The sequence below is a fragment of the Uranotaenia lowii genome, chromosome 2, assembly GCF_029784155.1.
Source record: "Uranotaenia lowii strain MFRU-FL chromosome 2, ASM2978415v1, whole genome shotgun sequence".
Classification (NCBI taxonomy): Eukaryota; Metazoa; Arthropoda; class Insecta; order Diptera; family Culicidae; genus Uranotaenia; species Uranotaenia lowii.
The window spans coordinates 100931393-100945065 of record NC_073692.1 but is presented as its reverse complement, the minus strand read 5'-3'; the positions used below and the strand labels follow the sequence as shown (position 1 = coordinate 100945065).

At 32.8% G+C, this 13673-nt stretch overlaps 1 protein-coding gene across 1 annotated transcript in view; it reads right to left on the bottom strand.

Annotated features, from left to right (window-relative positions):
• Positions 1-13673, bottom strand: part of LOC129746125 (mitogen-activated protein kinase 1-like) — a 330696-nt gene that overhangs the window by 116376 nt on the left and 200647 nt on the right. The window contains exon 3 of the mRNA XM_055739613.1: positions 1256-1382. Coding sequence (XP_055595588.1) covers positions 1256-1382 — 127 coding nt within the window. The remainder of the gene's footprint in view (positions 1-1255; positions 1383-13673) is intronic.

Below are 13673 nucleotides of genomic sequence, written 5' to 3'. Positions count from 1 at the left end.
AAAAGCGCGATTTACCGAAAAAAATCTAATATTTTAATACCAGCCTGTTTTTTTCTGATTTAAATTCATCCCAAAACGTTTGTTTCATTGTATCACGTCATGTTTAAGAAGAAATCTCTCATGTCAAATTCCTGAGTGTTAGAGGAAAATCTCTTGAAACTCCTTTCGTAGAAAAACATAACGGTAACATTTTTATTGTGAACCTTTTTTTATATTTTTAGTCCTCGACGCCAATTGGTTCATCAGAAATGAATAAATTTAAGCTTTAGTTATCCGTTGAACAATTTAAAACCAAATGTTGAAGAAAATTTTGACGATAGTCAATCTTTCAGATAAACTCATTAAAAAAAAGGATTTTTAAGGTGCAATAATCCTTTTAAAAGGATTATTTCACCTCAAGGCCGAGGAAATATTTTTGATCCGCAGATAATGTCTGTAAAGTAACGTACACGTCAAACAAGTGTCAGCATCCGTAATCCTAAAACTCGATTGACGAGAAGATATTCATCCCGGTTTGCATACATTCGTTAGGGAAATTAGGCAAACAGAGGCACGCGTATCCTTTCGCTAAATTACAATTCCAAATCTGTGCCATTAGCTTGAGCCAATGTTCGCCTGATGCCTGACAAGAATGAGCAGCCTAATTAATTAATTCTAATTTAAACGGATTTTGCATACCAAGGCCCTGAAAATCGGACCGAAAAAAATGTTGTTCCGTGGAGCAGAAGGTGGAGCAGTTGGAAAAAGTTGAGTTGTAATTGCACGCTCATGTTGAGAGTTTTTTCTTTCCAAAAATCTTTTCATTTTATCTCTTGTTTCGACGAATTATCTTGTGGTTCTTCCAAGTTTTCAATTAAGTTGGAACCAATTAACAAAACCAGACATGTAATTAAAAAGCATTCAGTGATTTACTCCTGCTTAAACGCCTTTTTTCACTGTCTGGATTTACTGATGGAATGTTTTTTCGTTTACGGAAAATCTGTCTTACTGTCTTACAATATTTTCAGAAATAGTGTTAAATTTCCAATAAGCCTCCAAAAATGATTCAATATTTGAATGCGTCAACTAAAAAACCTCTAAGTAGAAAGCATCAACATGACCATCGAGCAACTTTAGTAACTGCAAAATGTACATTTTCGCTTCGCTTCGCTAGATTTCTCTAGAAAGCACTGCTTTTGACGGTCGGAAAATGAACAGGAATTTTTATTCAATACGAAAAAAATGGAAAACGGAAAGAGCAACGGCAACAACTTACATTTTCGTGTCGGAATCTTGTGAGAATTTTGATTTCCCGCAACGTCCGCTGACAGTAGGTCTGGTGCTCGAAGGGGGAGATTTTCTTGATGGCCACTTTCGTCCGCGTCACGGTGTCCTCTGCAGAGCTGTGAATCGGAAAATGGAAAAGGGAAAATTAATAAAAATTAGGAAAAAAAAAATTTTGTTGAAATGGACATCTTTCTGAAATAAATTTGTATCTACCTAATAATTGTATCTACCAAGTGATTTAACCAATTCATTCTTAAGGAAAATAAAAAAAAGAAGAAGAACTAAGGTTTTTCTTGAAAAATGCGAAACCAAAAAAAAATTTAACAGTAAAAACTAAATATTCAAATTAAAAAAGTAAAACAAAATAATTTTACTTATTTCAACCAGCAAATATCTAATTGAATCAATTTTATTTAAAGCTGAAAAGCACATAATATGTTTATTTCCAGATCAACTATAAATATTGTTGATTTAAATGAACCTATCCGTGTGAGAATGAAAATCAAAATTTCTAATAATGATATCTGATTCAGCTTTCAAACTTCGTATTCCAGATTCAGATTTCGGGGCTTAAATTTCAGATTTTATAAACATGTCTCAGAATTTTCCTTCAGATTTAACATTCAGATTCAGATAACTGATTTAGATTCTAATTTCAGGCTTGTGGAGGGTGAAAACAAACTGTTAATCCCTCATTAAATAAAACTTACAAAAAATAATTGCGGCTCAGTTTGTAATTCAGATTCTAGAATCAATTTCTTGAGTTTGGATTTCTTTTATCAAATTTTATGTACTCATTAGTTCTGTTTGAACAAAATCCATTGAAAATACGAAGCTTCCAAACAAACCTGGACCAGAAAAGCGAACCGACACGAAGCTCTAGGATAAACGTAGTCGTCCAGATGATATGTCTTCAAAAATGTGCATTTTTCGAAGCTCTTTCATTATAGGATGACAACTTGAATAGCTCATGATGAGGTGCTTTTTTTTTCTTTCGAAACTATCCCGTTCAGCAATCATTATGTTTACTCAAGACCATTGCGTTTTTTTAAATATTTTATGAAGAGTTTGTAGAGATTTTTACTAAATTAAAAAAAATCAATAATTTGAAACTCAAAGCAACTAAAATTTGTTCGCAGCTTGTTTTAAAATTCTTCATTTTTTTAAACCCTTTACCGAAGTATTTGTTCAATCGGAAAACACCGGACGTCCAATTGGATTAAAATTTATGACTCTCCGTTCTCCATCAACGTTTTTTTCCTCCCTACATGAACTATCGCTCAAATAAAGCTTTCACAAGTAAAGAAAAGGCAGAGCTTCACATGGTGATAACCCGACGCCTCGATATGCGGAGGGCACTAGGGAAATTTTCCTGAACCCGAGTGGCAGAATCATGAAAGCTGCGGTTTAGTTCTTCCACTCCTATTCCAAGGATTCAACGCTGGCTGGCTGGGGGCTCTGGTAACGTGAGATGTTTCTGAAACGTTTTAATTGGCATATGATAACCTCGGTTTCCCAGCATCCCACACCATTAAACCAGGGAGCAAGCTACGACAAGACGATTCGGGCGAGAACAAGCAGTAGAAGTCTCTTCGAACCGAACGATGGATGATTGTTAGATGATGTTCAAACAGCAAGTTTGACGATGTTAATGATACATAAACAGATACGTGTGTATAGCAGTTTCCCAGAATACTGAATACTGAATGAATATTGTCGTACGTAGGCTTAATAACATGATTGGATGCCGTAATTTCCTAGAAATAGGTACAGACTCAAGATCAGTACCGATTTTTGGTAGACACACAATCATTCCACTATCAATTGTAAGTTCTGTTATGGAAGAATTTTACAATTTTCCATCAGCTTCGATGAAAACATAAAGACGCATGTTGTTTTAAAAAAAAAACTTGAAAATTGACAAATATTGAGTGATTGTCCAGCGGGATCTCAAGAACACATGAAAGACAATTGTCAGCTAGATATAGTCCTAGATTAAGGTTGCCAGATTATTTTCAGCACATATTCGGGCCTGATTTTATCTAAAAAAAAACTAGGCAAAATCCGGACATTTAATTTCGAAATTGGTGAAATATCCGGGCAAACTTGGTCAAAACCCAAAAATTACTGGACAAAAATCAAGAATAAAATTTTGAAAACAATTTTTTATGAAAGCTTATAGAAGACTTTAAATCGTATTTGAGGCTTCAAAAACCTTTTAAGATTGTTTTGATGTTATTGCACAATTTGGATTTTTTTTGTATGGTTTGTCACATGGAGCGAACAAATTCGAGCAAAACCCGGGTTTCTTCAATGAATTTCGGGTATCCGGGCTGGACCGAACTTTTCCTAAATTTTGTATTAAATATCCGGACAAACCCAGATAACAGGGCAGTCTAGCAACCTTAGGATATACCATGTTCAACAACAGATGAACAACACATGAAAATAATGGTCCGAACGCTCCAAATGGTAGAGAGTGCGAAAAAGAATTTTACAAAATTTTACCCACCGTCTTTTATTGTAGTGGCAAAGAACTATTTGAGATACAGTCGTGGTTTAATTGCCCAAACCTACTCGTGATCACGATTATTTGGCAACCGTAGCTCGGATATTTCATAAAAGGCGAAAGAAACTTTGTTCTGAGTAATAAACGTTTAAGAAAAAGTTCAAGCAAATGTAGAATATTTGTAATTTTTTTTAATTCGTATACTTGAGATATATTCTGTACATATGTTTAACCTACTAAGAAAAATTTCAAGTTTTTGGTTTTAAAAGTAGTTATACCAGCAGGACAAAATGCAACAATTGTGCATGTTTAAAGACCACGCATTTAAAATAAGCTTAGAGTTAACTTCGCATAGTCAGTTAAAGTTGTAATTGTTATAACAATTTGGTCTAATTTTTCTAACTATTTATTGACTACTAAGACGAGGCCGGCGCCGTTATTCATGTTCAAAGAGCAACAGTTTTGTACTCAGACAATGAGCTACTAATCTTAAGTACTTTTAATTTACCTTTGTACAAAATTGATGGCCTCGGTCAATCACGGAGTAACATCGTGAAATTCGAAATGCAATTGTTTCAAAACATTGTCAAACATATAAGATATTTTTAGGACTTAAGAATAATTAATAATGAAAATAAATACATTAAAAACTCTTGTTACAGTATTTCGGGTTCAATGATTAATGTGAATATGAGTAGCCAATCAAGCAAAGCAAACTGTAGCTCAGGTATTCCACAAAAGACAGTTTTCCAATTAAATTTATGGCTAATTTTAATTTTTGATAACTTTCTTATGATAGTAATCTACTGCAACAACGTTGATTCCCCTCTAAGGGGTGACTATGGATCAATTTTCACCTTTACTATCTGCGAACATTTCTGCATTTTTACTTTTTTATGTGAGTTGAAAACGGGGGTTATCTATTGGGAAAACAATTCGAAAAAAAAAACACTTTTTGACTCCTTGTCACCCCGCACGACGATAAAATTAAACTCAAATGCTATTACAAGAAGACGGAATAGTTTAATAACACAATACAATGCTAAAATTGAAGTAATCATAATAACTAAAAAACCCTCTACTCCAGAGGTATTTTTTCAATCACCATAAAAAGTTACTTTTTGTTTATTCGGAAGTTTTAAACAAAAATGTGAAAATGTCTGATGTTTCGAAAATAAAATATTTTACACAAACACTTTTGTTAACATAAAAATCTGAAATTTTTTATGTTATGAAAATAAAATATTTTAATATGGTTCATAGGGCGAAATGTTTTATCCATTTTTCAGCAAAGTTTTAGGTAAAAATAAATGTATTCAAATTTAAAAATCATGTTGAATTTCTGTTTTCAAACACGTGATTTCTTTTTATCTTTCCTTATTTAGATTTGTTTTTTTCAAAAATTTGTAGTTACAGACCCCGTTCGATTTTGGCAACACGCCCGTTTTGTGTTGACAAAATCTAACGGTTTTTTCTCAACTTTCCTTCTACAAAAAAAACTATTATTATTATCATTTTACATTTAAGGTGACGAATTGGGGACAGAGACAAAATCGGGTAATTTAAAAAAATGCATTTTTTAAATAATCCTGATGAAATTTATCAGAATACATAATAATTGCTACCTACATTGAAAATAGTGTAGGGTGTTTTTTTGTTTGCTATTTGTTGATAATTAACAGGTTAAGTCTCAAAATATCATTAAATTTTGTGGCTACGTTTCTCAAAACAATCTGTTTCGACCGATATTATCAAAAAGAATGAATGATCCTCAGTAAACAATATTCCAATTTCCAAAGTAAAAAATACTAGAGTATAATATTAAGTTTTAGAAATTTTTGTTCCAAAATTTCAACTAAACAAAAAATCTAAAACTTACAACTGAGGGAACATAATTTCTGCTTATAGGTATGACAAATCTGCTATTATTTAACTATGGATCAGAACGTTGTACAGAACTGTTCTTCAACAACTTTTGCTTCATGTCATGGCACATAAAACCTATAAACATAGGTCAGAGCTTGAGAAACATTTCATTAAAACACATGCATTTGGATGCAAGATGCTTGGTATGAAGTACGACGTGTAGTAATTCAAAGATCGTGGAAAAAATTGGAGTAATTTTTAGAGACAAACTTGTACACGAAAACATCAGTCTTTTGTGAACAGCCAAACGGTACGGTTCACTTCTTTCGTGTCCGGTTGTCGCGGTCGGGGAGAATGGTGCGTTATATCTGGGTTTCGTTCGACTATAAACTATTGTATTTTGACGATTGTGAATCGGCTCAGTGGATGTTAGTGTTAAGTTAGTTATCAGAAAAATCCGACGAAAAATAATATACAAGACAAATCCGCACAATCGTTACTCGTGCGGTACCAAGTGATCTGAACAAAAGTTCGAATTTGTCTCGCATGTATTCGAAAATAATGCGCACAAATGAAGTGTCCATGCAAAATTATAGTGATTTATCAACATTAAAAAGTTTCAACATAATTCAAATGGAAAAATATGACGTCTCATGTGAAAAATGCCTAGCGATTGAATGCAAGATGGGCTTTGTTTTGTGGCTGCCTGTGTGCGTGTGTTCCTTCATGTAAAGTATGAAAGGGCCCAGTCTCAGCCCTTTCAACCCAACGGATCGAGGGTCATGTGAGCGAGGCGTCAGAATGAAGCTGATTCTAGGATTGACAAATTTGGTGAGATTTTTCCATGTTTTTGAAATTATTTTTAGGTTTTTTGTTTTTGTTGTCAAAGGTGGTATTAAAAGTCTTTCGAAAATGCAAATCGTGATACTGCTCGTACAAAAACGACGCGTCTGCCTTTCATACGATAGTGGCGAGAAGCAGAAGCTCGGACAGCGTACTCTGGTGATGAAACTACTGAAACAGTAGTTATTTGATTCAGCGTTGCCATATTTACAGATTGAATAACATAAGAACTTAACATAGTGCATATAAGGTACAGACCCCGTTCGTTTTTTGGCAACATGCTCGAACATTTTGTGTTGCCAAAATCGAATGTTGCCAAAATCGAACGGTTTTTTTCTAAAACTTTTTTCTCTTATTTTTACAAAATAACTATTTTAAGTCAATTTCCGACCATTTTTAGTTTTTTTCTAAGGTTTTTGATGCATTTTGCATTACTTTTGTTTTGTTGATAATCTTTGTTTTTTTTTTGTCATTTTTGCTGTTTTTGTCATTCTTCATCATTTTTAAGATGATTTTGACATTTTTAGTCTTTTGTTTGTATTTGTTTTAATTTTTTTTTTTAATTTTTCATCTTTTTGTAATTTTTGAGTACTTTATAAATTTTATAAAAAACTTTTGTTTTTCTTGTTGTATTCTATCATCATTTCTGAACGTTAAAACGTTTTTTTGATGTTTGTCTAAATTATATTGGTCCTGTTATAGAGAAAACTAAAAGGTAATGTCGTTTCTAAAAACCGTTCGCAAAATCGAATGTTGCCAAAAACGAGCGGAGTCTGTATTCATTTTTATTTGCGCAGATTAAATTTCAAATAAATGTTAAGTAAACCGAAGGCAGAGATTTTCATGGTCGAATTTAGTAAGGCTCCTGCTGATTCCTTATCTATTTTGCATTTTTTTTTTGAACAATTAGAAAGTTAAATTTATTATTGTTTTATCATTAGTTATTATTAATTATTTTAATAATTTGAGTATTATAATTCTTCCTGGAAGAAAGTGACGCATATTTTCTTAAATTTTAAGTTTTAACCACAATATTTTGTTTCGATATTTTAACATCAGTTCCAGTCCAGGTGTTCTGCTGACACGTTGTTGAAATTATATATGCTAATGAAGTTTTCTTTCCAGATGCGTATCCTTTTACAAATAAAATATAAAGCAGATATTTTGAAATTTTTAACAATGATATTTCAGACTACTTTCTCAGAAGTTTTCCTTACCGCATACTGTTTAACATTTTATATTTTAGAAGGAATGCATCTGGGGATAACCTGAAGAAATTTTTGCAAGCGGCACGGGTAGCCGGCCATTGTAGGTTTCTGAGGGTTGGATACCTTCCTTCGACGAACCATCGGACCGTGGAAGCTCTAGAAGAAATTCGAAGGCCAAGCAACACAGCCATAGGCAGGACCTTGCTACCGATGGGGGAACCATACATACATACATACATACATACAAACTTGTACACGAAAACATGGTTGTATTGGCTCATTCGTTAGTTAAATGAAGTAGTGATGATTCAATTTACCTCATGATATGGAGGAGAGATATGATGCAAAGCGTTTACGAATTAAAAAAATTTGAGTATGACGTTGGATAATCAGTCAGAAATGGACGAGGATCTCGTTTATTTTATAAGGAATTTTAAGTCCCCTGAAGGCATTCGTCCCTTGACGAGGACCTCGGAGCATTGGAGCCATTAAGCCTTTCGAGCTAAAATTAAATTCATGATCAGCAGCATTCACTCTACATGATTCGTGTGATTCTCCAGTAATTGTGAATTATATTTAAGCTGTACGGATGCTGGACAACAATGTTGATTCGGACATATTATCCTTGTATCATTCATATAAGTCGTCTGCACTATTAATGTCCCTTAAGCATGATGTAAATTAACGCCAAATCCATGAATGATAAACCCAAAAGAAGAGTTTAAATCTGAGTTTTTTAACATTGAATTAAATGACAATTATGTGACAAAATTGAGTGAAAAAGGTGACAAAATTGAGGGTAGACAAAATCGGGAGCAGACATGATCGGTGTGTGACTAAATCGGGGATTCACTGTATTTGCTTTTTTTTCATTCTCCATCATTTTTTAGTTATTTTTTGCCATTTTAAAGTCTATTGTTTGTATTTATTTTTTAATTTTATGAAATTTTCATCATGTTGGTCATTTTTGAGTACTTTATGCTCTTTTTAAAAAAATTGTTTTTGCCGTTGTATTCTATCAACATTCAAGAACGTAAAAACGTTTTCATGGTGTTTGTCTAAATTATATAAATTCATTTCAAAATACCGTTCAATTTCGGCACATGTGCCAAAATCGGATGTTGCCAAAATCGAATGTGTCCAAAATCGAACGTTGTCGAAAATGAACGGGATCTGTATAAAAAATGACGTAAAGCTCTGCTAAAAAAAATATTTTAAGTGCGTCCGGCAGACAAGATTTCAAATTTAAATTAGCCCGCTGGTTTAAAAGGTTGCTCACCTCTGATCTAGACAGTGAAGGATGTATAAACAAATTTTTGTGGGAATAATGTCATATTATGGCTGTATATCTTTTTGATCTTTTACTTAAATTGCATATTTAATTTTATGGAAACTGATAAACTAAAAACGTTTTTTGTTAAAAGTAGATCTCATATTGGGCTACTTAAATCCAATGAAATTAAATTTTGTTTACTTTGGATTTAAAACCCTTTTCACATGTTTGTGATGATTTTTTTTATCATGAACTGATTAAAATTTAGCTAAAGTTAACAGAATATAGTCTGAATAAATTATTTAACTAAATATTAGCAATGCAAGTACAACTTGCAAACTTTCCAATAAGGTTACCAGATAAGCAATACGTTGTTTGAGATACACACGAAATAAAATTGCATGTTTTACATGACCGATCACAAACTTTTAGCCAACAAACCTTACTGCGAGATGATCCCCCCGATACCCTGAATAGCTATTTTCTATTGCAAAAGCCACTCGTTTATATCGAACGCCAGTAAAGTTTTATTTATTTTCTGTCCGTCTGTAATCTTCAATTCTGCTATGTCTTTCTATGTCAATAACTCTCACCGATTAAACTTACATAAAAACAAATAAATTAGATGACGATCGTTTGGAAAGTTATTATTTCTAAAATATTCAAAATTATTTTCTTGTAATTATTAGAAATCTTTAATGCGTTAGTTTTAAATTGCAAACAAATACATAAAATATAACCGACTCGGGGATTATGTCATAGGATAATATTTCTCACGGAAAATATGGCACCGAAAGACTTGATTATTCTATTAGGCGCGAGTATAAAACCATTCAGCGTTAATCATGTTTGATTGAGTCGTTCGGCTCAATGATTTATTGATTATAATTTTATTTCGGGCGCGCATCCATCGATGCATGTCTATAATTTTTATGTCGGCAACCATTCAACCCATGTCGTTATCTTTTTGAATGGAGATGCGCGCTGGCTGCTGTCTCATCCACGTTGGTTCGCCCATTCATCCACATCTATCTCCCGAAAGTCGGATCGTCTCATCACACTCGCTGGTTGTTGTCATTCAGGGTTCAGTATTGCATCCTGAAGCGCTCTGGAGGCTGCGATAAAGGCAAGAGGCTACAATGTTATCCATCACTGGAAAGCCGCCATTCTGCCCCCGGAACAGTGCACAGCAGTTTGTAGTTGTTCGGATTTTCACATCGGCGTCCATATGAAGTATCGTCAGAAAGGCTTTCAGGGGTGATGCCGAGGAAGCCGGGAGTTTGATGCGTGTGTACAGTGTACACGCACAGCCAGCAAATATAATGTTGATTGATTACGCCTGAAGAGAAAAGTGCCGAGAGGTTCCGGGCCGAGAATGAAATCCGTTCGTTATTTTAAGGGGCACATTTGGAGCCTTTTTTTCGAGGGGGTACGCGTACAGATCCATGGAAGGCAGGATTGTTTGCATTTGTTTCATTTTTTCTCATAAATTTTGCCCTGCTGCCGGGGACAGTCAGACTCCATGCGTCGTTTGTTTATCGTCGTAGTACAAAAGGTTGAAGGATTTATTAGCAGGAGCCCGGTTTGGGGCAATGAATTATAAATTGTATTTTACAGGTTGCATGTGCAGTGCAGAGTGCTTTGTTCGGGATTATCAAACAAAACAGAAATATCGCTCGTTTAATAATGCATGCATCTATGACACATTTAGTTTCAAATTGTTTTCAATGTAATATGTTTGTTTGTTTTTCAGGTATGATAGAACGGGGTGCAAACTAGAGCGCAGTGCGCAGTTCAAATATTTGATGGATGATTGTAACACCTATTATTATCAAAATTTGAAATGAAAGTATCAAAACATCCATAGTATGAATACGCTTTTCAGATTAAAACTCATATACCACTACACTGCGGAAACTGCTGACCCAAATAGTTAGACTCGAAAGAAACTTTTAAAAAAGCCATGTCAATTCAAAAAGTTTGACCTAAGTAAGTTTCATGAAAAAAATATTTTTCCGGAAATTCTATTAGGTACTTATCAAAAAAATTCAAAATGTGGCAAAGACTGTAAGGACGTATCCGGCACCATGATTGTATTCATAGATCTTAAATATTGGGTTAAAATTCAGTTCAATTAAAACTATCCCTCGTTTTTTTTGTGAGTTCGAAACGAGACAGAAAATGATTATTTCCGATTAGACTCTTTCAGGGTAATGGATAAAGAAACCTTAAAAAAAAACTGCCATGTTTCCGCTCGGGCTCGAACCGAGGACCTTCTGCGTGTTAAGCAGATGTGATAACCGCTACACTACGGAAACTGCTGACTTTAATGATTTGTACAGACTCACAAAAATCTATTAACGTTTGACTACATAAATTGCAGTAAAAAGAACATGAGTTTGATGAATGATCATTTTTACACAAAGTCTGTAGCTCATCGAAAACATTCTAATACGGACTGCAATAGACTGAGTCGATTTGGGGTCATTTTTGAGTTTCTCAAACCCTGGGGTCTTGAAATCTTCGTTTTGGTTTTTTTTTTAGTAAGGAAGAATGACCCTGGCAGTTAAACTCCCTTGAAAAAAAAATCCATTATTTTTTTAATTTGCATTTTTTGGACAAAGTTGTTCAGCGGAAAATTTTCTTAAGAGAATGGCAACACATTGACAAAAAGTCATGAGCAGGCTCGGCCCCACAAAAGAATCAAAATTGATGATGATTTTTAGTACAAAATAAAAGCTCAAATTTACTCATGTAAACGTTACTTACAAATTCTGGGAAAAAAAATATGGAACCGCCGCAAATTTTGTCCAACACGCAATGAGTACTTTTTACGCATTGCGATTTATACGACAATTTTCGACCAAAATACAATCTTTGAACCGCAATAACTTTTCTATTTCAAATCCAATCGAGTTACAGTCTTCGGATGAAATACTTGTCTCAACTTAGGCCTTAAGAAAATTAACCATAAAAAACAATCAGCTAGTGATGAAAAAAGTTATTGATGAAAAACCAGTATTTTTCGTTTCTTCCGGGCAAAATACCTCAAAATTTTATTCACGTTTGAGACTTAAGCAACCCCTCCCTATGGTCAGATCTTCCTGAAACTTATTCACTTTCAATATGTAAAAGAGAGATTTCAAATTACTGTTATGCCGTCCGAGATATTTTAATCTAAGTACAAGAACTTTTTTTAATTTTTTTAAAAATTTCATATTTGGAGCATAACTCAAAAACGGTTCTACTGAGATTTTTTTGAATTTCATTTTCGGATTCAGCGCCCGATTTTACATTGGAAATGACCGTCAGTTTACTGAGTTCAAAAATGCTGTAAACTAGTGATCATTAATAAATCTTTCAAAAGTATGTTCTTTATTCTGAACTAAGAATTTGCTTGAAAATGATTTTAAAGCAGTCTAGTTTACAAATTTTAAATCAATATTTCCGAAACACCAACAAATGAATGCGATTGAAAATTTTGAATAAAACCAGAATGCATATAAAAAGAACACATAAATGTAACACTAAAATTAAAAAAAAAGAATCGAATCTATTTCAGATCAGGTCAGAAATTAACCATGTTTAAAAATTGTATAATAAAATTTCAGTAGCACAAGGCAACAAAATTCAAATTTTTCCGAATTTCACAGAATTAAAGAGTTCATTTTGACTAATTTTGAAGCGCTGAATTTTTATCTATCAGCTTTTGATTTCGAGATATCTTTTGGAAATTCCTTAAATAAATTTCAACACATTCTGGCAAAATTTGTGAAACATTAGAAAAATTTTAAGAAAACATAAATTCTTGGCTCAATGATAAACTTTCCTCAAGACCGCGATTAATTATAACTTCTGTGAAAAAAGTTATTGAAGTTTTCATTTTGTTCATTTTCCCCAAATCAGCCAAAAACGGGAATTTTTACTAAACTTTAAAGAAGATTTAAACTAAACTGAATTTTTAATGTTTCTTAAAGTATGAGTCAAATTGTTTCGCAGTCTTCAACAAAGTTGTTAAATCAGTTAAAATTTTTCATATGAAATACTCAAAAACTTTTTTCCAATCTTCCACTCATATTTAAAAAAAAAAATGGAGAATTTATATTTTTCTTAAGCATTGTATCCCTGAAATAAGAATCTCTAGGTAAAATATAATCCTTGATTCAATAAAGGATAATGAATTGATTTAAAAATTCAAAGTCAGCATTAAGTTTTCATGTAGATTTATCAGTGTACCAGATACTTTGATCAATTTCACTCAAGACAAATCAATTTTTTAATTTCAAATCATCTTAATTTACATTTCTTTTCTACATTCTCTTCTACAAAAAACGAATTGATTTAAAAATGTAGCTGTAATATCTTGAATTTAAAAAAAAAATTATGATTAGAAATGTGAACTCTCGATTAGAAATTTTCATTTTGAACATAACGGATTATTTTTTTCAAAACCCATAATTGATAATTGTATTTAATTAATATTAAAAAAGAAAAAATATTTAAAAGCACAGTTTATAGTTTAAAATTTTAAGCTAGGAATATTTTTCACAGTCACTTGAAAGTTTTGGTCCTGGAAGGGCGAAAGGTAGAAACTATGTTTTTATTATTAAAAATTTAGATCTATACGCTGGCAGATAATTATGTTTTCAGAACACATAAATTTAAAATTGAAAAACAAAAACAAATTTATCTAAAATAAAACAAAGAA